Genomic DNA, 24,798 nt, shown 5'->3' on the forward strand with positions numbered 1-24,798 from the left:
GGGCAGCCAACATCCCCCGCCCAAGAGTGAATTTGGGAGCTGACAAGAGGAATCGAACCTCTGCCCACCAATTAGAGGCCTTGCACTCTAGGCCACATAGGCAGCTTTCAACTTGTGTAAGAAATGCGTTATTTTTTTAAATTTCTCATGTCCTGTTAGGGCACACCACCCATGCCAGTCACAGGGGCGGTGTGTATGTGGAAGGAGAACAAGGATCCTGTGTGTGGGGCACACTCGTTTGAAAATGCAAAGAGGGAGGGTGCCGTGTGGCAGCAGCCTATTTGACGGACACCATGTCCATACTCGTGCGTATATAGCGCCATTGCCACGAGGAAATTCATGGGGGTTGCCTGCACTCCTTCATCATCATCATCATCATCACTTGCTCAATTTTCCATCTCCATTCATCGCGATCTAGCTTTTCCATTCCATAATTGGAGCTCTCTTCCCTTCAGCACAGATTCCCCGCTGGCCGTTCCGATTTCCGCCTCATGGCCCTTCGATCGCGCATACCTCGTACCTTGCGTTTTTTACGGTACCGGCCTCCGTTGACATCGACGCAGCATTCTTGGTATGCCGTTACCCCTCTCTCGGTAGTCATTGTCTCCGAATTATGAGCAATTGTGCTTGCCAAAAACGTCTACTCAGTACATTTCGACATGCAAGATCCTGCTCCTCTGACGCCTTTGTAACTTCTTAGTTGAGTAACCAACCGCAGAGTAACGGAAGGTTTGGGTACCCTATCTTCAAGTTGCCGTGCAGATCTGTTCGTTCTTTGTGTGTAAAATTTCATAGCTAATTTTCTGTGCTAACTAAATGTTGTAATGTGTAATTTGCTGACAACAAATTGTTTTATCAGCTATACAGGTGGTCCTAATGGAGGCAAGGCATTCCTCACAGCAGGGACAAGGTACAGTAAGTTTCATCAGAATGACAGTGATCGCTGAGCTATACCTTCGGATTCAATCTGATGTCTCGTTTAACACGAGGTCACGTAGACATTGGTATACTATTAAGGAGAACTTGACCAATCCATGATATTTTTTATTCGTAACTTTATCATCAACATCACCAGCAGTGATGCGGTCATGCAAATCCGGTCTTCACTTAGTGCATGGAATTTCTCCGAAATTGCTTGGAATTAAGCCCAGTGGCGGCTTGAAATATCTATAGGGCATTGAATTTTTTTGCTTTTGCAGCCTCTTTTGTTCATCTCTTTGAGCAATCGCCTAAACTTTTGTGTCAACAGTATCCTGCGGAGCATTTTAATAAACATGCTTCTAATCTTTTAATTTCGTGTGACCTGTCACTGAGCAGGCAATTCTAGATGTGCTTTGACTTTGGGCAAAGGTCCCGGTGCATATGCCGTTTTCTCTTGGGACCTTATTAGCATGGATTTGACTGATAACTCTTAGGCACTGCTTACAAGATTCTGGCAAAAGTTAATCAGTCTTCATTTGACATGTGTGCGCCCTTCTAAGGATGATGCAACTATCTGATAATTGATTGGCTATGGCTGGTGCATCTATGCACAGGCAGGGCACATGGGACAGCCAAAGGGCTTACATAAAGCAGCCTGATGTGGATAGGATAGCCATGCATCCAGGCAGCAGCCAATTGCAGTCTGTCATGTGGCTGTCCACAGCAAGGTGCAGCAGGCACAGGTGGCACCAAGCAGCATGTTGCCATAGCACAGGTTGGTGATGCTCTCAGAAAGTTGTTGAGTTTCTACTTGCGTGGAAATCCATTTCAAGTGGCACCAAACCAATGACAAACTTCAATTTCTAAGGTTCTTTGGGCCCCTCTTGACACGTCCCAGCACTCCTGAAACCCCTGATCTGCAAAATAACCACACACAACATCAGAACTGAGTAGGCTGCTCACCACCCAACCGTGACATCTACGGGATGTGATCCCGAATCAGAAGATGTCCCCCCGAGCCACGAGCTGAGCTACTGGCACGAACTCCCAATCAGATCCCAAACCAGCCTGGTGTCCCATACCACCAGGTGGCGCTGTGAAGCCCTGGATCTGCCACTGGGCCTTGGGCTACGCTAAGATGCAGGCGCGCGTCCGCGACACAATCCAGGATCAGACCTAGCACCTGGGAACGAGACTTGCTCCCAACTGCACACTGAGAACTGAACCCCCTGGGCCTCTTTTATAGACTCGGGCCCCGGCGCCAAAAATAGCGAAGACCTATAAATAGTTCATACCCTTGCCACTCAACCCGAGAATCAAGCCTGCCTAGCTCTAACCCTCCCCAGGCTAACCTGAGCTAGTTCTGTGTAACTAGTACACGTCAGATACCGATCCGTGCACATGACATACTCCCCCTCCTCTAAGAACTCACTCCTGAGTTCGCTAAGAAATCGGGAAATGTTCTTTGGAGGTTTTGTAATGTCTCCCATGTTGCATCCTCCTCAACACGATCCTTCCACTTAATCTTGTATTCTGTGATAGTACGATTTCGAATCTGTCTTTCACGGAATTCAAGAATAGATTCAGGTTCGTGAGGAATAAAAGTTAAATCTGTAACTTCTATAATCTCATGAGGAGAAACAATTTGATCATCTGCACCCAATACTTCTTTCAGTCTACTGACATGAAAGACTGGATGTACTTTAACATCAGGAGGCAATTCTAGTCGATATGCAACTGGTCCAATTCTTTTAATGACCTTGAATGGGCCACAGTATCTGGGGGATAATTTCGGAACCAAACCAGTACTTAGGCTCTTGGATTCCTTAGGAATTCTCAAATATACCATCGTTCCTTCAGAGAACTCTCTAGGTGAACGATGTCTATTAGCATAAAATCTGTCCCGATCTTGGGCACTTCTAATAGATTCCTTGGCAAACTGCAACATTTCCTGCATGTCTTGCAAGAAGTTCTTAGCAGCATCATTTTGAATTCCTTTTAATCCAACCATAACTGGTGACTTAGGTTGAAACCCGTACATAAGCATAAAAGGACTATAACCTGTACTAGAATGCTTTGCACTGTTGTAAGCAAATTCAATCATGGGTAGATAATCTTCCCACGAAGACTGTCTCTTAGATACATATGCCCGAAGCATGTCTTCAACCAACTAGTTGACCTTTTCTGTACTGCCATCAGATTGTGCATGATCTGAGGAACTCATACTTAGAGAAGTTTCTAACTTCTCAAATACAAGTGTCCAAAAGTTACTTGTAAACTTTGAGTCCCTGTCACTGACTATGTCAGATGGCAAACCATACAGCTTGAACAAGTGGTCCACAAACTCGTGAGCCAACTGAACAGCTGAAATAGTTGTTCTTGTAGGTAAGAATCTAGCCATTTTTGTCAAACGGTCAACTATGACCCAAATAGTCATGACCCTTGCGCGTACGAGGCAAACCAGTAATAAAATCCATGGAAATACTCTCCCATTTATTACCTGGAATCTGTAATGGCTGTAATAAGCCCGCGCTCCTAAGGCGTTCAGCCTTAGTAACCTGACAATCTACGAATGCACGCATCTTAGGCCAATAAAAGGTATGCTTCACAAGAGACAGAGTCCTATGTATACCTGGATGTCCCGCACTAGGAGCATCATGACACTCCCAGAGAATCTTGGATTTAAGGTCCAGAACATCAGGCACACAAATCTTTTCATTCCGGAACAGCAAGCCGTTCCTAATCATCCACTGACCTCCCGCCGCCTGTATCCTAGGTGGCACAATCCCTGAGTCCTGGTCAACCATGGAATTCCCATCCTGGACTTTCTGCCAATAAGAACTGAAATGACTATCAGTCGCGTATAGCCCTCTCAAGGATTGAAATAGGTCTGAGGATATTTCCGTAAATGACAAAGCATTTACAAACTTAACTCGACTTAAGGCATCCGCCACACTATTCAACGAACCCTTACGATAACGTATTTCGAAATCAAAATCCTGCATTAACTCTGCCCATCTGGCTTTCCTTCCTCTCAATTCTGATCCATCACACACATACTTAATTGACTGGTGATCAGTCAATACAAGGAACTTTGAACCATACAAGTAGTGTCTCCAAACCTTGAGAGTATACACTACCGCATAAAGTTCCTTCTCGAGTGTGGGCCAACGATACTGAGTGTCGTCTAGCTTCTTACTCTCAAAAGCTACAGGTCTGCCCTCTTGGAATAGAGCTGCCCCAATCGCATAATCACTCGCATCGGCCTCTAAAACATAAGGCCGGGTAGGATCAGGTAATGCAAGAACGGGTGCTTCCTTGATAGATAACTTCAAGGTTTCAAAAGCCTTGTTCATTGCATCATTCCAAGGGATCGGCTGAGTAGACCTGCGTTCACGACCTTTCAATATGTTGGTCAAGGGTACCGTGATTTGTGAATAATCACGGACTGACTTCCGAAGAAATACCGTAAATCCTAGGAAAGAGCGAAGTTGTTTCACAGTCTGAGGGATAGGCCATTCTAAAACCTTCTGGATACGATCCAGATCAATGCTAATACCTTCAGAAGAAATCTTGTGTCCTAAGTAAATGATCTCCTTCATAAAGAAGTCACATTTACTCATCTTGGCATAAAGCTTATGCTGTCTTAGAACAAGTAAGACAACCCGAAGGTGTCCTATATGATCCTCAAGCGTTTTACTATATACCAAGATATCATCTAAGAACACTACAACAAATTTGCCCAGATAATCTCTGAACAAATCGTTCATCATCTGCTGAAAAGTAGCAGGAGCATTGGTCAAACCAAAAGGTAATACGAGGAACTCGTAATGACCATACCTAGTCCGGAATGCGGTCCTATCTATGTGTTTAGTATAGATACGGATTTGGTGATAACCCGTACGCAAATCAATCTTAGTGAAATACTTCGCTCCGGCCAAACGGTCTATCAAATCATCAGAACGAGGTAAAGGATAGCGGTTCTTAATTGTAACTTTATTTAATCGTTTATAATCTATACACATCCTCCAGGAAGAATCCTTCTTCTTTCTTAAGAGGACAGGTGCACCCCAAGGAGATTTACTTGGGCGGATATAGCCCATATTCAGGTAATCCTGAAGCTGGATAGCTAACTCATCCTCCTCGACTTGGCTCATCCTATACGGTGGTACATTGATAGGTTGAGCCCCTGGGACTAAGTCTATGCGATGATCTACTGCCCTTTTTGGAGGTAACCCTACCGGCAGTTGAGCTGGGAATACGTCCTTAAAATTATCTAACAACGTTCTCAATTCTCGGTGTTCAAACACACTTAATTCATTTTTGTTAATTACCGAAACAACAAATGAAGAAAGTGGAATCAAAACACACTGATAGACATCATAATGAGAAGTGTTCAATATATTCCGAAGCTGCATCGCAGATACAATAGGCCCCTGAGAAGGGATAATCTTATCACACTGAATACAAAATTGGGTGCCTTTGTCTACAAAAGAAAGTGTATGCTCCGTCCATCCGATCTGGATATTGTGGGTTTTAAACCACTCTATCCCGATCAACAAGTCTACATGCTCTAGATGCATAACATAACATGTGAGAGCTCCCGTGTAGGCTTGAATCCGGATGGGAAGCGCTTCAACCTTGCGATCCCAAAACTGCTTCCCGGCTGGAAGCTGCACCTCGTAGGTGTGGTCGCTAGGTACTGTGGACAGCCCCATCTTCTGCACAAATTTGTAATTAACAAAATTGTGAGAGCTGCCCGGATCAAAGAGAATGTGAACCTGTTGGTCCCTAACTTCTCCATAAACTCGGAAAAGATCATGGGAACCAAACAACGAAGTATTAAAGGTACAATTGCAAGAAAGGGGGCAGGTAATGACATTTACTGAAATACCTGTCATCGTAACCTGGTTGGCTCCCTTGGCTGCGGTACGTGGACCTGCCTGGAGCTTCGGTCCTAGCACCAATCTCTGGTTCTTCCGCTTAGGACACTCATTCTTCGTGTGGCCCCGCTCCTCGCAATAAAAACACCGGCCCTCTTTCTTGAGCCTGAGAGTGCGAAGGAAACGGGCCTTACCATTCTTCGCAGGAGTTAAGCTTTTCCTGGAGGCGTTGTCCGTAGACTTCGTCTCCCCAATACCAGTCGCATGCTGAAAGAACTTGCGTTTGTTCTTTCCGCTGGTCTCGGTAACTGTGGTTGCCTTGGTACCGGCCATGGTATCATCATATATGAGCGCATATGTCATGGCCTCCTGCAATGTTGTGCACTTGTTATTCTTAATCTGTAACTTATAGGAGTCTGGCAAACCATCCACGAAAAAACCTAACAAGGTTACAGGATCCATTTTAGTGGCCCTGGTTTGCAGATCCCTAAATCTTTGAAGATAAACTTCAAAAGTTAAATTCAATTTTGACATATCGAGGGCTTTGAGCTTGCCGACGATATCATAGTCATCTTCCTTCTTCAGGAACTCCTTCCTGAAGATACCCTCAAATTCTGTCCAAGTGTCAGGCTTAGGCTGAAGTTCTTTCCACCAAAGCAAGGCTTTACCTGACATAAACCCTGCTGCTAGCTGAATCTTTTTCTCATCTGGGTAGGGGTGAAATTGGAAGTGAACTTGCCACTTGTGCAACCAAGTGTCGACCACCTCCTTTGTTCTTGATTTCTGGTCACCTGGAAAGGGATCCGGAGTGATATTCGGGCCTAGCACGGAGGCCATGGCATCCACATGCGTGAGTGCCTGAACCGTGCTAGCCAGAAGAGTCAAAGTAGCTTGTATCCCTTGGAGTTGCTGTGTCAACCCCGACTGATTAGCGTTGACCTGCTCAAATTTACCATCCAGAGCAGTCGTGAACTCACTGAAGGCTTTCTTAGTGATCAGGTCATCATAGAGACCCTGATCATCCTCTCCCACTGGAGTGTAATCTGAACTCGGGATTCGGAGCATCAGACATGGCTGAATACTGACTCGATTACAGGCTGAGAGAAATAGCTGGGAGAATCGAAACTGGAAGGAGAAGAGTAGAGGAAAGAAACCGTCCCTCCAAGATGTGGCGAAATCAGAGAAGCTGGCTGGAACAAGAAGATGTCGTGCACCAACGATCAGCTCGCGTAGGTGATGGTGTCCTTCTGCAGGTCCGCTGCAGGCCGTACAGTACGGAATAGCTGCTACTGTTGCAGCCGTTTCGTGGAGGCGGATCTCAGGCAGAGGCAGGTCGCAGAGCTGCTGCTATTGCAGCCGTAGCTAGATGGCGGAACTCTGGTAGGGGCAGGCTGTTCTTGCGCTGTCAAGCTTGAGGCTATGGCTGGACTTGAGGTCTCACCAGTCTTTATAGAAGATAGCACAGCTATTCTGGAGGCTGTGCTTTCTAGAAAAGCCTAGCCACGCTTTCCAGAAAAGCTGGCCTCCCAAAATTGGGGCTTGGGGCTAAATTTAGCATGCACACCCTCCAATCTTGGAGGGTCGATGCTTTTTTCTGCGCCACCTTCCAAGCTTGGAAGGTGGTGCTTTTTCGCACCTCAGCCACCCCTAGATGCTACTGACCGCACCCTGCTCAGCCTGACGCACCCCCTGCCTGGGCCGATTTCTGCACCATCAGATGGCGCACTCCTCAGCCTCACCTACCAGCGACACTTACCTCTGTGCAGCCCTGACCAGCATCCCGATTCCATCTCCTACCTAACAGCCCTGTTTCGCCTCTCTTCCACACTCTCCTAGCTAGAACTTCACTCCCTCTCTCACTTAGGCTCTTCAGTAATTTCGAAATCAAGCCTCTCCTTCTTCCTGCCTTTTCCAGATATTCCTTCACCCCTTCTACCCCAGGTAGACAGCAAAAACGCAGCAGGTAATCTCGAATTTTAGGGCATACCTGGAAGCGAAATCCGTCAAATTTCTCGCATCAGAAGTTCCTACCTCAGGAGTTGGCTCTGATACCAACTGACACGTCCCAGCACTCCTGAAACCCCTGATCTGCAAAATAACCACACACAACATCAGAACTGAGCAGGCTGCTCACCACCCAACCGTGACATCTACGGGATGTGATCCCGAATCAGAAGATGTCCCCCCGAGCCACGAGCTGAGCTACTGGCACGAACTCCCAATCAGATCCCAAACCAGCCTGGTGTCCCATACCACCAGGTGGCGCTGTGAAGCCCTGGATCTGCCACTGGGCCTTGGGCTACGCTAAGATGCAGGCGCGCGTCCGCGACACAATCCAGGATCAGACCTAGCACCTGGGAATGAGACTTGCTCCCAACTGCACACTGAGAACTGAACCCCCTGGGCCTCTTTTATAGACTCGGGCCCCGGCGCCAAAAATAGCGAAGACCTATAAATAGTTCATACCCTTGCCACTCAACCCGAGAATCAAGCCTGCCTAGCTCTAAGCCTCCCCAGGCTAACCTGAGCTAGTTCTGTGTAACTAGTACACGTCAGATACCGATCCGTGCACATGACACCTCTTGGCCCTAGACCTTACATTTGCCCCCAAGGCACAAATGCTAGGGGTTCTAGCATACACAACAATCCTTGAGCACGCTCTTAGTTTTCCCAGGGACGTGCCCACATGCAGGCCAACATGCATGCGCCAAAAATCATGCCCTCGTGATAGCTGCCCTAGGTATCAGGGCCCATCGGATCTACTTCAGCGATCTACTGGAGACATATGAAGGGGTGGGGGATGAAGTAAGGTGATTCTGTTACTTCATTTTGTTATGTCTGATTTCTTCAGATCTATGGCTTCACAAATCCCAATTCCCAACTTCATGAAGGGAGACAATACAAGCCAGCTATTTGTGAGGCACTGATAAGAAAAGGAGAAACTGGCTGTCTTTTAGCCTGCTTCAGCGGGATTGAGCTCATTGCCAAGGAGCAGGACTACACAACCAATGGAATCGGCAACTTTGAGAATGTAGAAATTGCTATAGGCCGAGCCTTGCAGATGCTAGAAGTGTTGGTGTTGCTTGATGTTCATGTTGAAACCCTTGGTACCTTCCTCTTCGACTGAGTAAAGATGTATATGATACCCATCTAAATGCCCTCGAGAATGGCAATAGGTTGGATCTGTGCTCCACATCACCACTACAACCGTGTTACCCAAATGTTCCAAACAATGTCAATGCTCTCTTCGACATTGTCCTCTGGAAAACTTGAGGGTCCTTGCCTAGAGAGAGGGGTGGCCTCATGAATCTCCTTACATATGCTTGTCTCCCCTCTCACTAGATACACAATGAATACCATCTCTATTGTAAGGCATGAAACAGCTCCCATAAAGTTAATCCCAACTAACTTGGAGGTTCTAGGACCGACTCTATCTCCGAGCTAACCTGCAAGATCACCAAAGGCTAGTACACAAACACAAGGACACATCTAGTGTAGGCTAGTGTGTCACCACCCAATCATAGATTCTTGCAAGGATCACCCTTGAGCTAGAGGCCAAGTAACGCCTAACCATCGTACTCCTTATCTTTAAAAAGACATAGGCTTGGATGGGCTGCATCGTAGCTTGGTATTCTTAGGAGGCTCCAATGATCCAAATGAGCAAAGGCTCTCACTCTTATAGGCATAGGATGTGCTAGGTGTTTCATGCTAAGATTACCCTAACTGTACCAAGGGTACCTCGTATCCTAACTGTCCCAAGGTTAGGAATAAACACTAGCCACATTAACGTTCTCCCCCTGTTATTTAGAGAAGGACTGTGATATAATCTTTAGAATTGGCTTGAAAGAGAATCAATACTTTCTCAAGTACTATCCTCTTTTGAGGATAATTCCACTTAACCTTTAGCTTTCGAATAGTCGATGGCGGTCCCTATAATTTAGAAGACATTCCGGTTCACGGGGCACATAAGTGGATAGATCCTTAAGTCATACAAGTTCATCCTTAGAGATTAAATTATTTTTAGCACCCAATTTCTCTTTGAATGTGTTGACATGAAAAGCCGGGTGTATCCGGACACCAGGTAACCGCAACTTGTAAACAACATCATTGATCTTTTAAGGATCAGAAATGGACCACAAAAGTGAGAATATATTTTATGAACTTGGCCGATTCTCATTACTTAAAGAAATTTTGGGGATTTTTAATTAAATCCTCTTTGAGAGAACTTGAGGTGATTGCTTTTGATTAGACACCTAAGAAATGATAGTATTTGCATGAATTTTGTGGTAGGTATACCACAAGCCTCTCGTGGGCACGATGCCATTTGAGTGTTTGTAGATCAACTAACTGTCACTAGGCTGGGACCCTCCATGTTTGTCCCTGCAAGAATATGAATAGAGGTGCCATGGTTGTGATAATCTCATTCCAAAAATTCTCTTCCTAGCAAAGATGTGTACAACTTTACTCTCTAGGAGAGAAGAGTCCTCCCATGATGTTCACTCCTTTGATACAATAGCCTTGCAGATATCATGTGCATGGAGCAACCACTCTAAGGCAAGTGATGTGTACACAAATTGGTTTTGGTAGGCACACTAACTCAGCTTTATGTTTTTGTAAGATTGCTAGTGTCTCAAGTTTGTTCTTGAACAACTCCACAAGGTGTGTGATAGTATCAACAATTTCTACTCACTCAGTGGAGATTCTCTATGTCCTCCATGAGTAAATCGAGACAACAAGAAGCACATGGAGTCCAAACAATATTGGGAAGAGCCTCCATTCTGCTCGAGCCCACCTGTAATGCATGAATTGTGATTCATCTTAAGTGTCGAAGACTTTGTATAAATGGATGCTCAAGTATGTGTGGGTGTGTGGATTTGTATGTGTGAGCGCATATTTTTATACTATGGTCTACACCCACTGTTGGGCGTTGATGACGTCAGTGGGGATGTCATAGTAGCTAGTCCCTGCTATGCATGATGGAGTTTATGGTTTTCAACCTTGTGAGTGACTATCATGAGATTGAAACTGCACTATGTTGTGTTTTTAAAGGATGAGTTTGGGAATGTTCGTGGATTCATCTAGGTATATGCTTCTGCCGTATTAGCGGACATGCAAATTTCACCTTGTGAAGTTTTCGTCCAAGTTGCGGCCTGCTGGTATTGTGATAATTCTTTCTATCTTAAATGGTGTGTTGCCCTATCAGCTAGATTTAGATTTAGATGCTCGTTGGGGAGAGACTAAAATGAAAACGTTTAGACTTCACAAGCAGTTGTAGCTTGAATGAAGAAATTTTGGACTACCTTTTGATTAGCCTTCTCCTTTAGTGCTAGCCTTCATCATGGCTGAGTCTGCCCTTCACCTCCGGAGTGCCGACAGAAACTCAGTACGAAGTCTTTGTATAAATGGATGCTCAAGTATGTGTGGGTGTGTGGATTTGTATGTGTGAGAGCATAATTTTATACTATGGTCTACACCCACTGTTGGGCGCTGATGACGTCAGTGGGGATGTCATAGTAGCTAGTCCCTGCTATGCATGATGGAGTTTATGGTTTTCAACCTTGTGAGTGACTATCATGAGATTGAAACTGCACTATGTTGTGTTTTTAGAGGATGAGTTTGGGAATGTTCCTGGATTCATCTAGGTATATGCTTTTGCCGTATTAGTGAACATGCAAATCTCACCTTGTGAAGTTTTTGTCCAAGTTGCGGCGTGCTGGTATTGTGATAATTCTTTCTATCTTAAATGGTGCGTTGCCCTATCAGCTAGATTTAGATTTAGATGCTCGTTGGGGAGAGACTAAAATGAAAGTGTTTAGACTTCACAAGCAGTTGTAGCTTGAATGAAGAGATTTTGGACTACCTTTTGATCAGCCTTCTCCTTTAGTGCTAGCCTTCATCATGGCTGAGTCTGCCCTTCACCTCCGGAGTGCCGACAGAAACTTAGTACGAAGACTTTGTATAAATGGATGCTCAAGTATGTGTGGGTGTGTGGATTTGTATGTGTGAGAGCATATTTTTATACTATGGTCTACACCCACTGTTGCGCCTTGTGAAGTTTTCGTCCAAGTTGCGGCCTGCTGGTATTGTGATAATTCTTTCTATCTTAAATGGTGCGTTGCCCTGTCAGCTAGATTTAGATTTAGATGCTCGTTGGGGAGAGACTAAAATGAAAATGTTTAGACTTCACAAGCAGTTGTAGCTTGAATGAAGAGATTTTGGACTACCTTTTGATTAGCCTTCTCCTTTAGTGCTAGCCTTCATCATGGCTGAGTCTGCCCTTCACCTCCGGAGTGCCGACAGAAACTCAGTACGAAGACTTTGTATAAATGGATGCTCAAGTATGTGTGGGTGTGTGGATTTGTATGTGTGAGAGCATATTTTTATACTATGGTCTACACCCACTGTTGGGCGCTGATGACATCAGTGGGGATGTCATAGTAGCTAGTCCCTGCTATGCATGATGGAGTTTATGGTTTTCAACCTTGTGAGTGACTATCATGAGATTGAAACTGCACTATGTTGTGTTTTTAGAGGATGAGTTTGGGAATGTTCCTGGATTCATCTAGGTATATGCTTCTGCCGTATTAGCGGACATGCAAATTTCATATTGTGAAGTTTTCGTCCAAGTTGCGGCCTGTTGGTATTGTGATAATTCTTTCTATCTTAAATGGTGCGTTGCCCTATCAGCTAGATTTAGATTTAGATGCTCGTTGGGGAGAGACTTAAATGACACAAGCAGTTGTAGCTTGAATGGAGAGATTTTGGACTACCTTTTGATGCTAGCCTTCATCATGGCTGAGTCTGCCCTTCACCTCCGGAGTGCCGACAGAAACTCAGTACGAAGACTTTGTATAAATGGATGCTCAAGTATGTGTGGGTGTGTGGATTTGTATGTGTGAGAGCATATTTTTATACTATGGTCTACACCCACTGTTGGGTGCTGATGACGTCAGTGGGGATGTCATAGTAGCTAGTCCCTGCTATGCATGATGGAGTTTATGGTTTTCAACCTTGTGAGTGACTATCATGAGATTGAAACTGCACTATGTTGTGTTTTTAGAGGATGAGTTTGGGAATGTTCCTGGATTCATCTAGGTTTATTAAGTGTCGATGGCTAATTAAAGTGCCAAGAATGATCAAGACTCAATAGAAAATTATTCATTAACACTAGTTGGTAATAGGACATAAGAATGTCCCAGGACACTTTTATGTCCTGTCAACCTGGCCACTTTCTAGAAATATCCTAAGGCATTGATAAGGTTTTTTGGGGATTTGATTTGACCATGTTAGCTTATCTATTGAAAAACATTTGGAATCATTTTGGATTGAAACTCACACCTATGACTTTGAGATATACCTAAAGTCTTAAGGTCGAGCTATCAGTGAATTTCAAGCTGTTTTTTCAACTTTTAGATAAAATAGTCGTACATCTTGATTCAAATGAGTTTTCTTAAAGTTTTTAAGTCCCATAGTCTAATAGTAACTATGACACATGCTTGGATTGCTTTTGGAGTTAGATAATCATATTTACTTTGTTTACGGTCTCAAAATTAAAATTTGTGAATGCTAATACTTAGGCGAAGTTGATTTGTTGCACATTCTTTGACATGTCTAAGAAGTTCCAAATTCAACCATACTTTGTATATGCCTTCAATGTGATATTATGGTGTAGAGTTTTTAGGCGACCTAATATCATGTAGAGCATCAAATTCAAACCTTATTTTGATTGTTGGTGATGCTAATTTCAAGATACAAGGATTACATGATATCATAGGAACCGTCAAAGGTCTAAATTATACCTATAGAGTGGTTCTAGCATAAATCAGTGATACCAATAAAAAATACTTATATGTAGAACACTTATGGATACATCAAAACTATAAAAGTGAGATTTGCTTTGCAACCTATTTTGAATCTTGCCTGGGTGAAAACTGTGTTACTATACATTTGTGGAAACTTTGTAATCATGTGTGTTGTTTTTTTAATGTTCTTTATACTTTTTTAAAAGAAGTCTTATGTGTCTACCTTAAGCGCAAGAGAGGAAATGCTCAAAAAATATACCTAGATCAAGTTGTGGATATTTTGTCAAAACATCAAAAGGACTCAAGTGTGTGTAGCTCCCGTTGGAGAGAGTCCCCATCCACTTCAATTGAAATGAGCATTCTCTCCACTCCTAGTGTCTTAGGTGTAAACAACAGCTCATGCAACCTCAAATTCCTATTGCCCAGGCTGTCCTCCTCCAGCAGAGTTCTAATGCCTAGGCCCTTGGAGCTAGATGCGGGGTTGCGCTCAAGGTGACAATGATTTTTCTTCAAACAGTGAAGGGTAATGCCGTGGAGGCCATGGGCTTCTCATGCCATCCTTTCTGGGACCTCATGTACAAAGTCACCAACATAGGATTTGGTGATGAGAGGTGGAGACAAGAGACGAGATTGGGGAAAACGGGGGGGGATGCTTAGGTAACAACCTAGGGGCTGGCTGAAATGATGAGATTTTAGAGGAGCATATGAAATTGGACCAAAAACCCTAAAAAGGAATCACTGCTAGTAGAAATGCAGCCTGGATCTTCGATTCGCAGCAGATAATTACCAAGATAGATTTCAAATTTCATAGAAAACAGGAAAAAACATCATCTTATATCTTCATCTGAGGAGGAGTAGCAGCAGATTTCTTTTGGGAATCAAAACGAACTGAAGAGGGAGAGAAAGAACATAGATTGCTACTTCCACGCAATATTTCACAAGAACTCGCGATAGAAACTGGAGAACACAAGCTGAAGTCTGAAAATCATAATTGCAGCACTTATCTCAGATTCTTCGCGATAGAATAGAGGGAGAGAAGAAGAAACGCAACACGCGCAACACTAGGGCCCAAAAATAAGGGCTGGATCCCCCGGAGGTCTTTGTTGCAATAGAATAATACTTTGTACACCTAGCTCATGAAAGAGTAGAGCATAAGTCTGAGTACAATCTTGAACGAATTTGGGAGGTCAGGGGCCTTTCTTTTATAGACTAAGCTTAGCAAAAAGCAAGGGCCTGCTTTCTAAAAGCTACTTTTACAAAAAGCTAATCTTTTAGTCTTTTTCCTTCTAAATCTGGTGCTCTGGAGCTTTTAGGCACCTTTTAATCTTGTGGGCCTCCCTTTTAATGAGGCACCCCCTTTTTGAGCCTTGTGGGACCTGATTTTTACGCTTTTCGCCCCACTCTTGGGTCCATTTTGCACTCTCTTAGGTCCTACACATGGCACAAACAAATTCCAACACTTTAACCAATTAAAGGTTGGCGAAATGCATGCATTCCTAGTTCTTGGACTAATCCTAGTCCCTTGTGGGCGTCCCCACGGTTCTCTTTTACTAATGCAAAGCAAAAGTAAAACAAAGCTTATTCTAGTTAACCAAAGTCAACTTTCTTTACCATCGTCAATGCAATGAAGACTTATTTATTTCTTGGGAGAAATGTTAGAAATGAAGAGGGAATGAATCACTCAATCCTCCACCCAAGATCTCTCTAACTCTTACACACTCAGCTTTGATAGAGGACCACAGATGCAACAGAAACACACTCAGAAATAACAGCAAGAATAGATGGAGAGAGAGAGTATATTCATCCACCGGATGGTGGGCAGAAAATGGCTCCAAGGGAGCAGTACAAATCACAGCAGGGTGTTGGAGAAAACTGATGAACTCTCTCTCACAAACTGCCCCAGATCTGAGGGCTGAACACTGCCTTGGAGAAGGCTTTCTGTAATGCACTGGATGCTGGGCTTAATGGAGAAGTGGGCCTTTTATAGGCTCTGCCCAGGCCCCTTCAGACGACTGACCAGCAGGGTCGGTACCCTGTTTGGTGGCTGACTTCATGGGCCCCATAAACTGACCAGGGTTGGCCCTGGTCGGTGGCCCTGGATGGTGGGCCGACTTGGCCAGCCACAGGCCCCTATATAAGGGTGCCCTGGGCGGCCAGTCTGCGCTGCTGCTGGAGCCTCCATATGAGGCCTAAAGCCCCCCTTATACCTGCTGTTGCAGGCTGCGACCCAGCCCGTGTGCTGGTCACCTATATTCTCCCTCCGATGCCGGCCTGAGTCTCTCCCCCCAGCCCTCCTACCTCTCACTGCTCCTTGTCCGCTCAAATCGGGGGCTCATAGGTGGGCACAGTGAGTTTCTAACAAGAAAAACCAATTGGTGACATCCCCTCGGCTTCTAATTAGTTGTCAACCAAAAAGCTTCTTGATACAACTGTAAACTTGGAGATACCTCCTCTCTTGGCATCAATTGCCTAATAGTTCTGGTACTTGGCAAGATACCTGCAGATAAACTTGCCTCTGGGTGCTTTTCTTCTTTGTGCGGTACACAGTTTGTTCTTGTGGGAGGGTCTCCTTCATCTCTTCCACTAAAGTGGACCTTGGAATTTGGTAACTTCTGATCGTCGACTTAGATCGGTCTTGTGGCATTCTTTGCTCCTTTTGGCCAACTGGCCTTCCAGGGCACTAGGCAGCCACATGTCCCTCTTTCGACATCTAAACACTTGCTTTCCGTACGGAGATTCTTGTTTTTCTTTGGCGTTTCCTGCTCTTTAAGAGCCCAGGGAAGCCATAGGCCTTTCGGCGTTTCCTGCTCTTTAAGAGCACTGGGCAGCCATAGGCCCTTCTTTTTGATTCTGAGATTGATTATTCCATACATGCATTTTTCATGCCACCGCTATGCAATAATCCTCTTGCTATGATCAACCCACTTGAGTCTTTCGATCTATTGCCTTTTTTTTTTTTTTTCAAAGAAAGGAGCCTTCTATTAATGCTTGAAAGATTTCATACAAGACAGGAGCCCCGAAGGTGCTGAGTATCGAAAAAACGGGAAAAGACTGAAAGAAAGAAACCGGCATGTTCCAAAGAAACCCAGCTCACTGCCTAGGAGACCTAAGGAAGTGGGGCTAATAGCCAAGTGGGGGACTATACAGCCAGCGAATCCCTCGCGGGGTGGAGATGTAGAAAACTCTTGTAGGCCAAGCCTTGCAGAAATGAGCACGCCTCTCGATAGTCACCTTGGAGCTTGGAGTCCCACGCTCCCAGGTTGACCGTAGAGTGTATATGATATCCTGCCAGATGGCAACTAGGGTACAAGGGTCTACCAGAGGTGCCATCTAGGGGCATCTTGCTCTGAAATACTGGGAGGGTCAATGCGCCACTCCTTCCCCAAACGTCCCACCACTCTGATCATTTGCCAGTGAATCCCATCAAGACTCCCATCCATCTCAGGGTCCCTCTCCGTATGACAAAGCTCTTGACATGTCTGTTTCTAAATGTTTCTAGATACACTCAGAGAAGTTTCTCATCCAGTACTTATATGTCCTTCTTTTTTGACAAATCGATGCCCCTTTCACTTGAGTTGACTGCTTCTTCTTTGACTTTCACAAGCCGGACGAGAGATAGTTCTTAAATGATTGCTTCTTCCAAGAGGTCTGTATTCCCCTCGGCTTCATTGGCTACAACTCGATCTTTAAATCCGATAAAAAGGAAGCCATAAATCACATGGCCAATATTTTGGCATATCATACTCATTGACTTCTCATTCATGAGAGGTGTCTTCCTGAAACAAATTCAAGAAAATAGTCCACTTTTCTACTTGTGTTGCCATACAAGAATTAGGTCTTCAAATAAACACAAGGCAAACTTCATCAACATGAAAGAGATACTTAGCCTTGGATATTTCTCGGAACCTTTCTTTGACTTCTTTTCTTGAGAGACCCCTCGAGTCTTCTCTCATGGAGTGATTTGCAGATATACTGATACTGTTTCCAAGTAGTATGAACCTCTTCTTCGAATCGCTTTAGAAAGAATTATTCTGAAATAGATTCCATTCACTACACGAGTGCTCCCATTCTCAATGGTCTCCTTACTACCAAACACTTACCGTGCTAGTCAGACATAAACTTGCAGGGTTCTGAAACTTTCCAAAAGAACATATACCTGACAGATGACTGTAAAACTCTGTTGCATCGACCATAATTATCCATGAGAAACCATAAGAGTTCTTGTATAAAACAAATCCCACTGGAAATTATTGAATAGTAGAATCCTGAAGAAAATATTGGGTCAATAATGACCATAAAATACTGCCATATTGAGGGCTGGTACTTGAGCATGTCATGCTTCATAACAAGAAAACAACAAAACTGAATATCATAACTGAAACTCTAGAACTGAGATAATATAACTTGAAATTGAAATACTTGGTCAATAATGACCACATGGAATTCCACCATAAAGGATTGGATACTTGATCATCTCATCATCCATAAGAACATAACTGATTATCATGACTAGTTATCATACCCTAATTGAAGATCATAAAATCAAGCACATGACTATCAACTTGCCAACTTGGAACATGCTGCCCTCAAATAGGGTCTGATCTTGAATCTGTCATGAATCAAACTCTTCAATTCATAAAAGATATACAAGTAGTCTTTGACACTTCTCTTTGGCATAAGCTGCTCAAAACCATAAAATGGATGTAATACCTTTGAGATTATTTTGTCCTGGTACTATGTATACAAAAGTTTGATGAGACCAAACAAATAGTCCATAGCCTTGACCACATAAGTCACATAAAACTGGTTCCATAATAGAGAATATATCACTCGTGTACAATAACTTGGAATCCTCCAAAACTGAAATAAGCTCGGGATAACTAGCTTGTCCCTTCAAGGAATACTTTAGGACCACATATGTATGTACAAGCAATCTTTTGTGCTTGGCTTTTGATTCATGAAACAATCAAGGAAACAACACAGTTCTTTCCTCGTAATAAGATACAAGAAGAATAAGGCAAGCTTAATAAACATGAAAGAAATACTTAGCTTTAGATGTCCCATAACATCTCCGAAGCCACTTTGTCCAAGGACAAGCTTCAACTAAGAAGTGGTTATCTCCTGCTTTTGCCAATTCAGCCAATAGTTCTTTATAGGAATCCTCATCTTGGGACCTTCTCCCCTTCATCTCGCAATCTTGCTTAGGTGCTTGTACTTGTGAGGGCTGAGAGGCTGTGTCCATGATGAGAAAAACAAAATAGCAACTGCTGCTTTTTGTTGCTTTTTGCTCCTTTTACTGCTTTTATGCCGCTTTGGAGAAAAGAAGGCCGCGTATGCACAAAAAGCGGTTGCTTTTTGTGAGAAGCGGGTTCCTTTTTTAAAGAGAAGCAAATGCTTTTCGTGAAAAGCAAGTGCTTTTTGTTGCGAGAATTCTGAGCAAAAGATTGGAAGCACCTCACCAAGGATGACGACATGATGAACGTCTTTCCCAACTTGATAGATCACAGAGAAAAGAAGAAAATAGCCCCAAGAGATAGGGCGATAGAGAGAGAACAGACGTCTGGCCAAGATGAATTTGTGCCTCTTGAAAGATGCGCCTTAGCTCCCAGTGCCGAGCCTCCAAATAGGAGTGCTCCACCTTCTGGGATGTGTATTAGTTCACAAACAAGAGCGCCCCACCTTCTCGAGAAAGAATCATGTCACAGTCGGTGCGCCTCACCCTCCATCACTCAAATTGATACAAAAATAGGTGTGCCTCACCTTGATCACAGTTGCATGCTAGCCTTGGACCGTTTCCACCAAGAAAAGTGAAAATCCTATGCTCTAAACTGGACCAAAAACCCTAAAAACGAATCATTGTCGGTAGAAACGCAGCCTGGATCTTTGATTTGCAGCAGATAATCACCAAGATAGATAGAAAAAAGGGAAAAACAGCATCTAGTATCTTCATCTGAGAAGGAGTAGCAGTAGATTTCTTATGGGAATCAAAACGAACTGAAGAGGGAGAGAAAGAACACAGACTACTACTTCCACGCAATATTTCACAAAAACTTCGCGATAGAAACTGGAGAACACAAACTGAAATCTGAAAATCATAATTGCAGCACTTATCTCAAAGATTCTTCGCGATAGAATAGAGGGAGAGACGGAGATGCAGCACGTGCAACACTAGGGCCCAGAAGTAAGGGTTGGACCCCCCGGAGGTCTTTTTTGCAATAGAATAATACTTTGTACACCCGGCTCATGAAAGAGTATAAGTCTGAGTACAATCTTGAATGAATCTGGGAGGCCAGGGGCCTTTCCTTTATAGACTAAGCCTAGCATAAAGCTAGGGCTTGCTTTCTAAAAGCTACTTTTACAAAAAGCTAAGCTTTTAGTCATTTTCCTTCTAAATCTGGTGCTCTGGAGCTTTTAGGTGCCTTTTAATCTTGTGGGCCTTCCTTTTAATGAGGCGCCCCCTTGTCTTTACTTTTTGAGCCTTGTGGGACCTAATTTTTACGTTTCTCTCCCCACTCTTGGGTTCTTTTTGCACTCTCTTAGGTCCTACACATGGCACAAACAAATTCCAACACTTTAACCCATTAAAGGTTAGCGAAATGCATGCATTCCTAGTTCTTGGACTAATCCTAGTCCCTTGTGGGCGTCCCCATAGTTCTCTTTTACTAATGCAACGCAAAAGTAAAACAAAGCTTATTCTAGTTAACCAAAGTCAACTTTCTTAACCATCGTCAATGCAATAAAGACTTATTTCTTAGGAGAAATACCAATTGGTTACGTACAGGTCACCCTCTTCATCCTGGCACCTCTTGTCAATAGTCACGACTCACAAAACACATCATGGGCTTCCAAGGGTAGTCACCTCGAAGTCAAACGTGATTCTAACTTCACTAACTAGATAGCTTGTGCAGTGAGGTCTAGAACCACCCCCTAGGCCCTAGATACCCCATACTTAGCATCTTGATATCCCACATGCCCATTAGGTGCTCTATGTAACTATTTCATTTCACATTTGGTCACCACTTGCCCTAGGTAAATGATTACAGTAAATATTAGAGGCATGTGTATGCACATAGGAAGTCTAGTTCTTTCATATCCCTTATTAAGAACCTTGACAACCAAGTCCTTATCCAATTGCGAATTCATAAAACTGAAGCAAACCTTGGTTCACACATGTTATATACATTTATGTATATCAAACCATTTCATGTTCTCTCTAAAGACTTTTGTCAACCAATTCATCAAAAGTCATGTCACATTCTAAATGGAATCTAACATTCCTCGCCTCTTTAGGAATTAGTGTCCTCCATGATAAAATCTAGGAATGCTCTTCGCGTCAGGTCAATGCATTCTCATGTAACCTTGGATGGAGGATATCCATGCATGCAACCAACGCCATGAGTATCTCTTGGTTCCGAACTTCTATCTCTCTCTAGTCCAAGATTCATGTTGATTTGCGTTTTGCATCACCCCTATTTCCTTGCAAACATGTGGTAATTCCAACTTAGGGGCCATCTTTTCAGAATTAACTACAGCCCACAATATCAAGTAATAACTCAACACATTGTCCCATAAGTTCACTAAATAATTACCACCCTCTCTTGCCTATTCTTTTCAGAATTAACTACGCGGGTAATAACTCAACACATCGTCCCATAAGTTCACTAAATCACCACCACCCTCAAACTTGAGGTTTAGACTGCTGTCGTCATGCGTCCCATATCACATGCCCCTTCCATCAGGCCGCTATTCCTAAGCCAACATGTCATCCATCTCTTGAACCTCATGACATTGTACGGATGCAACAATGACAGGGGGTGAATACATGTAAAAGGAATTTGCTGATTTTTTGGCTTTACGTGACATACATCATCAATGCACCATGCCCTACATTCCTCAGCAGAATCCCGTGGCTGCTGAGAGAAAGAATAGATTAGTTATGGAGATGGCTAGGTGTATGTTTAAAGGCAAGCATTTGCTTAACAAATTGTGGTTGGATGCCCTTTTGTGTGCAAATTATATTTTGAATAGATGTCCCACAAAGGCATTGAAAACCATCACACCTTATGAGGCTTGGACAAGTTATAAGAATTTCTCACATGAGGACTTCTAGATGCTTGGCATATGCACATGTGCCTTCTCAGACATGCACAAACTTGGATGATAAAGCTGTCAAATGCATTTTTAATGGGTATAGCTCTGAGAGCAAGGGCTACAAGCTATACCAGCCCCACATGGGCAAAGTTTTTGTTAGTAGGGATGTTGTCTTTGTTGAATTTTCTTTTATGCCTTTGCTGGACTGTCAAAAACACCCCATTGTTGATGCTTCAGATCTCTTTGACAGCTTGATGTCTTTGTTTCCGTCAGAATCTCATGATGATGTCCTATTTGAGGTTACTCCTATTGGTCATTTGGGGCCACATCTGCAATCTGAAATCAGCATGATTTACTGCTTGATATGCCTCAGATTGATTAGGATATTGTGCACAAGGCCATTGACCAAGAAAGAGCTGAAATACAGCAGTCCAAAAAGATACCCCTTTGGCTCCTTGACACTCTAAAAGATAGCAAACAAGATACTCCTTTGCCAGCCCGTACTAGAGCAGCTGTCCGGAAAGAACATGCTAATTTGGTTGCTTCTGCATTGATTGCTATAGCATGCAATGAAGAGCCATTATGCCATAAGGATGCTTTTCAAAATGAATGTTGGATGCAGGCTATGCAAGCTGAATTGGATTCTATCTATTAGAATAACACTTGGGAGTTGTGTGATTTGCCTCCTAGCAAGAATGCCATTGGGTCTACAAAATTAAACGGAAAGCTGATGGTTCAGTGGTGGACCATTACAAAGCCTGTCTTGTTGCTAAGGGCTATGCACAACGGCAAGGCATTGACTTTGAGGAGACTTTTTCCCCCACTTCCAGGATTACTACTATCAGGATTGTTATTGCCTTTGCTGCCCACTTTCATTGGGAGGTCCATCAGCTTGATATTAAGACAACTTTTCTTCATGGACATTTGTAGGAGGAAGTCCATGTTACCCAACCTCTTGGCTTTGAGGTTGAAGGTTTTGAAAGGAAGGCATGCCGCTCAAAGAAAGCCCCATATGGCTTGAAGCAGGCACCCCGGGCTTGGTATTCTAGGATACATGCTCATTTGCTTACTCTTGGCTTTTAGAACAACCGTACAGAGGCTACCCTTTACATCCGTACGGGTGGGACAGATTTACTGATTTTAGTACTCTACGTGGATGACATGCTTGTGACTGGAACACATGCTGAGCGAATTGCAGCTCAGTCAATAGTGATGCAATATCGGAATATCCTTTGATATGTCTCTGGTAAAATTGAACAAACCCTAAGAACAATCACAATGCATTGATACTCTCAGGAACTGGCCACACTAAAATGGCACTTACTTTGGATCAATTTAACTTCCTCTAGAGTTAGAATGAAATATAAATATTCTAACTTAACCATGCATAGCATTGTTTTTTGGTATAATAAGCTTTCAAACCATTGATCTTAATAAACTTTTGCAGATGTATCTGTGAATTTACTATCTGGAGTTGTTTATATTCGGGACTTTTGTGAATGTATATATGACAACGTGTGGTGGGATTATGTAGTTAGGTTTTCTCTTAGTGATGAGCATGGAATAAAAAAGCACAAGAAAGACATAGGTAAGAGGAATAACTTTTAAGGGAATGAGATGATGTAAGAAAGTGTGGTAAGGTGGTTGCAGCTGCAGAGTCCTGACTTGAAACTTATTATCCTTAATCATTATTTGTTGTACAAAATTGACTAAGGTTAGTAATGGAGCTCTCCGATGTTGAAATTTCAGGTATAGCTTACCCTCATGTCCTGATAAACTATGCGGACAAGTGTCGAAGGCTGCTCTGAAGGTAGCTTCTTGGAGCTTATTGGGAATGTTTAGAGAGAGCCTATTCTTCATAATGACTGCCTTTTTTGTATTAAAGTTTTTCCAATGAGGTTGCTAAGTATGATTGTGATGCACAGGTATCTTGGACAAGAGGTTTTGCTTCTAGGGGTACAAATCTTTATTTACATATCCTGGCGATGCAATCAGAATTCATACCTTCATACCATTCTATTTGCCAACTTGCTGGATGTTTTATAGCTAGGATGGTACTTGATAGCATTAGGGTCTAAAGATGCAGTTATGGGAGCAACATTGTATATTTTGGCCAGTTTCTTTGGGGCTGATATCAATTGGTATTTCCAAAGCTGCTGCGAATTTCACTTTTAGTTTTTGTGCAGAAAAACCTACCCATCAGATTCTTTCATTGCCAGCTTTGTCTCCCACTATGGTTAGTTGCTCAACTCTTAATGGTTTGCTTCATGATTGACTTTTTATGACTTCTGTGTACTACTAAAGAGTGGATGTGGCAGGCGAAAGGAAATATACCAACTTGGAATAAAAAAGAAGGTGATCAGGTAACCAAATCACTCTAACATGTTTTGATTTTCTCTTACTTTTGAAATTCAAACTTATGATGCATGTGTTAAAGGGCCTTTTTGCGTCTTGTTTTTAACATTGAAGTGATTCCTTGCTGAGGCCTTGCAACCACTTTCCAGGTAGCTGTTGGCGAAGTGTTGTGTTCCATAGAAACAGACAAATCTACAATGGAGATGGAGGTCATGGAGGAAGGGTATGTGGCTTGGATTTGAATGTGTTGTGTGTGTTATTGATGCAGAATTACAAGCGTTGCATCTGTAAGACTCTGTGTTTCAGCATCTTGCAAAGGGTGGTACAGATTGTCTGAGTCTGTTGGTAACTAACCAAAGTGGCAACCTGGCTATACTGAGATCTTCTGTATACACATATTATTGTAAGCATTTCACATAACTGAAGGGAGAATATTTACAATGTCCATGCCATGAGCTGACCTTCAATCTGCTGCTCTTTAGAATTATCAATCCATCATTTGCACTGAAACCGTAAGAATGAATTCAAACATCTTTGCATCTAAATCTAATGCCTGTGTGTCATTTTTTCTATTTTAGCTGTGTGATTGAACCTCGTTAAATTGTTTTTAGCAGGGTTCTTTCCTAGAGCAGCATGATAGTAGATTTGGTCATGATTTTTTTTATTTTTGGGGGGAAGGGATATAGTGATATTTTTTGGGAAGGATTCTGAAGGCAGTTGCAAGTTATATGAAGCCAAATAGCAGA

General features: G+C 43.1%; 1 protein-coding gene across 1 annotated transcript in view; it reads left to right on the forward strand.

Moving 5' to 3' along the window:
* The first annotated feature begins 331 nt into the window (after nucleotides 1-331).
* The window catches only part of LOC147902909 (dihydrolipoyllysine-residue acetyltransferase component 1 of pyruvate dehydrogenase complex, mitochondrial-like), a 44,647-nt gene continuing 20,180 nt past the window's right edge, over nucleotides 332-24,798 (forward strand). The window contains exons 1-7 of the mRNA XM_087373963.1: nucleotides 332-571; nucleotides 860-910; nucleotides 23,447-23,507; nucleotides 23,623-23,653; nucleotides 23,884-23,933; nucleotides 24,016-24,060; nucleotides 24,202-24,275. Of these exons, the coding sequence (XP_087230089.1) occupies nucleotides 492-571; nucleotides 860-910; nucleotides 23,447-23,507; nucleotides 23,623-23,653; nucleotides 23,884-23,933; nucleotides 24,016-24,060; nucleotides 24,202-24,275 (392 nt within the window). The 5' untranslated portion in view covers nucleotides 332-491. The remainder of the gene's footprint in view (nucleotides 572-859; nucleotides 911-23,446; nucleotides 23,508-23,622; nucleotides 23,654-23,883; nucleotides 23,934-24,015; nucleotides 24,061-24,201; nucleotides 24,276-24,798) is intronic.

Source organism: Dipteris shenzhenensis, chromosome 4 (genome assembly GCF_047967505.1).
Source record: "Dipteris shenzhenensis isolate YYH24624 ecotype China chromosome 4, Dip_SZ_1.0, whole genome shotgun sequence".
NCBI classification, from domain to species: domain Eukaryota; kingdom Viridiplantae; phylum Streptophyta; class Polypodiopsida; order Gleicheniales; family Dipteridaceae; genus Dipteris; species Dipteris shenzhenensis.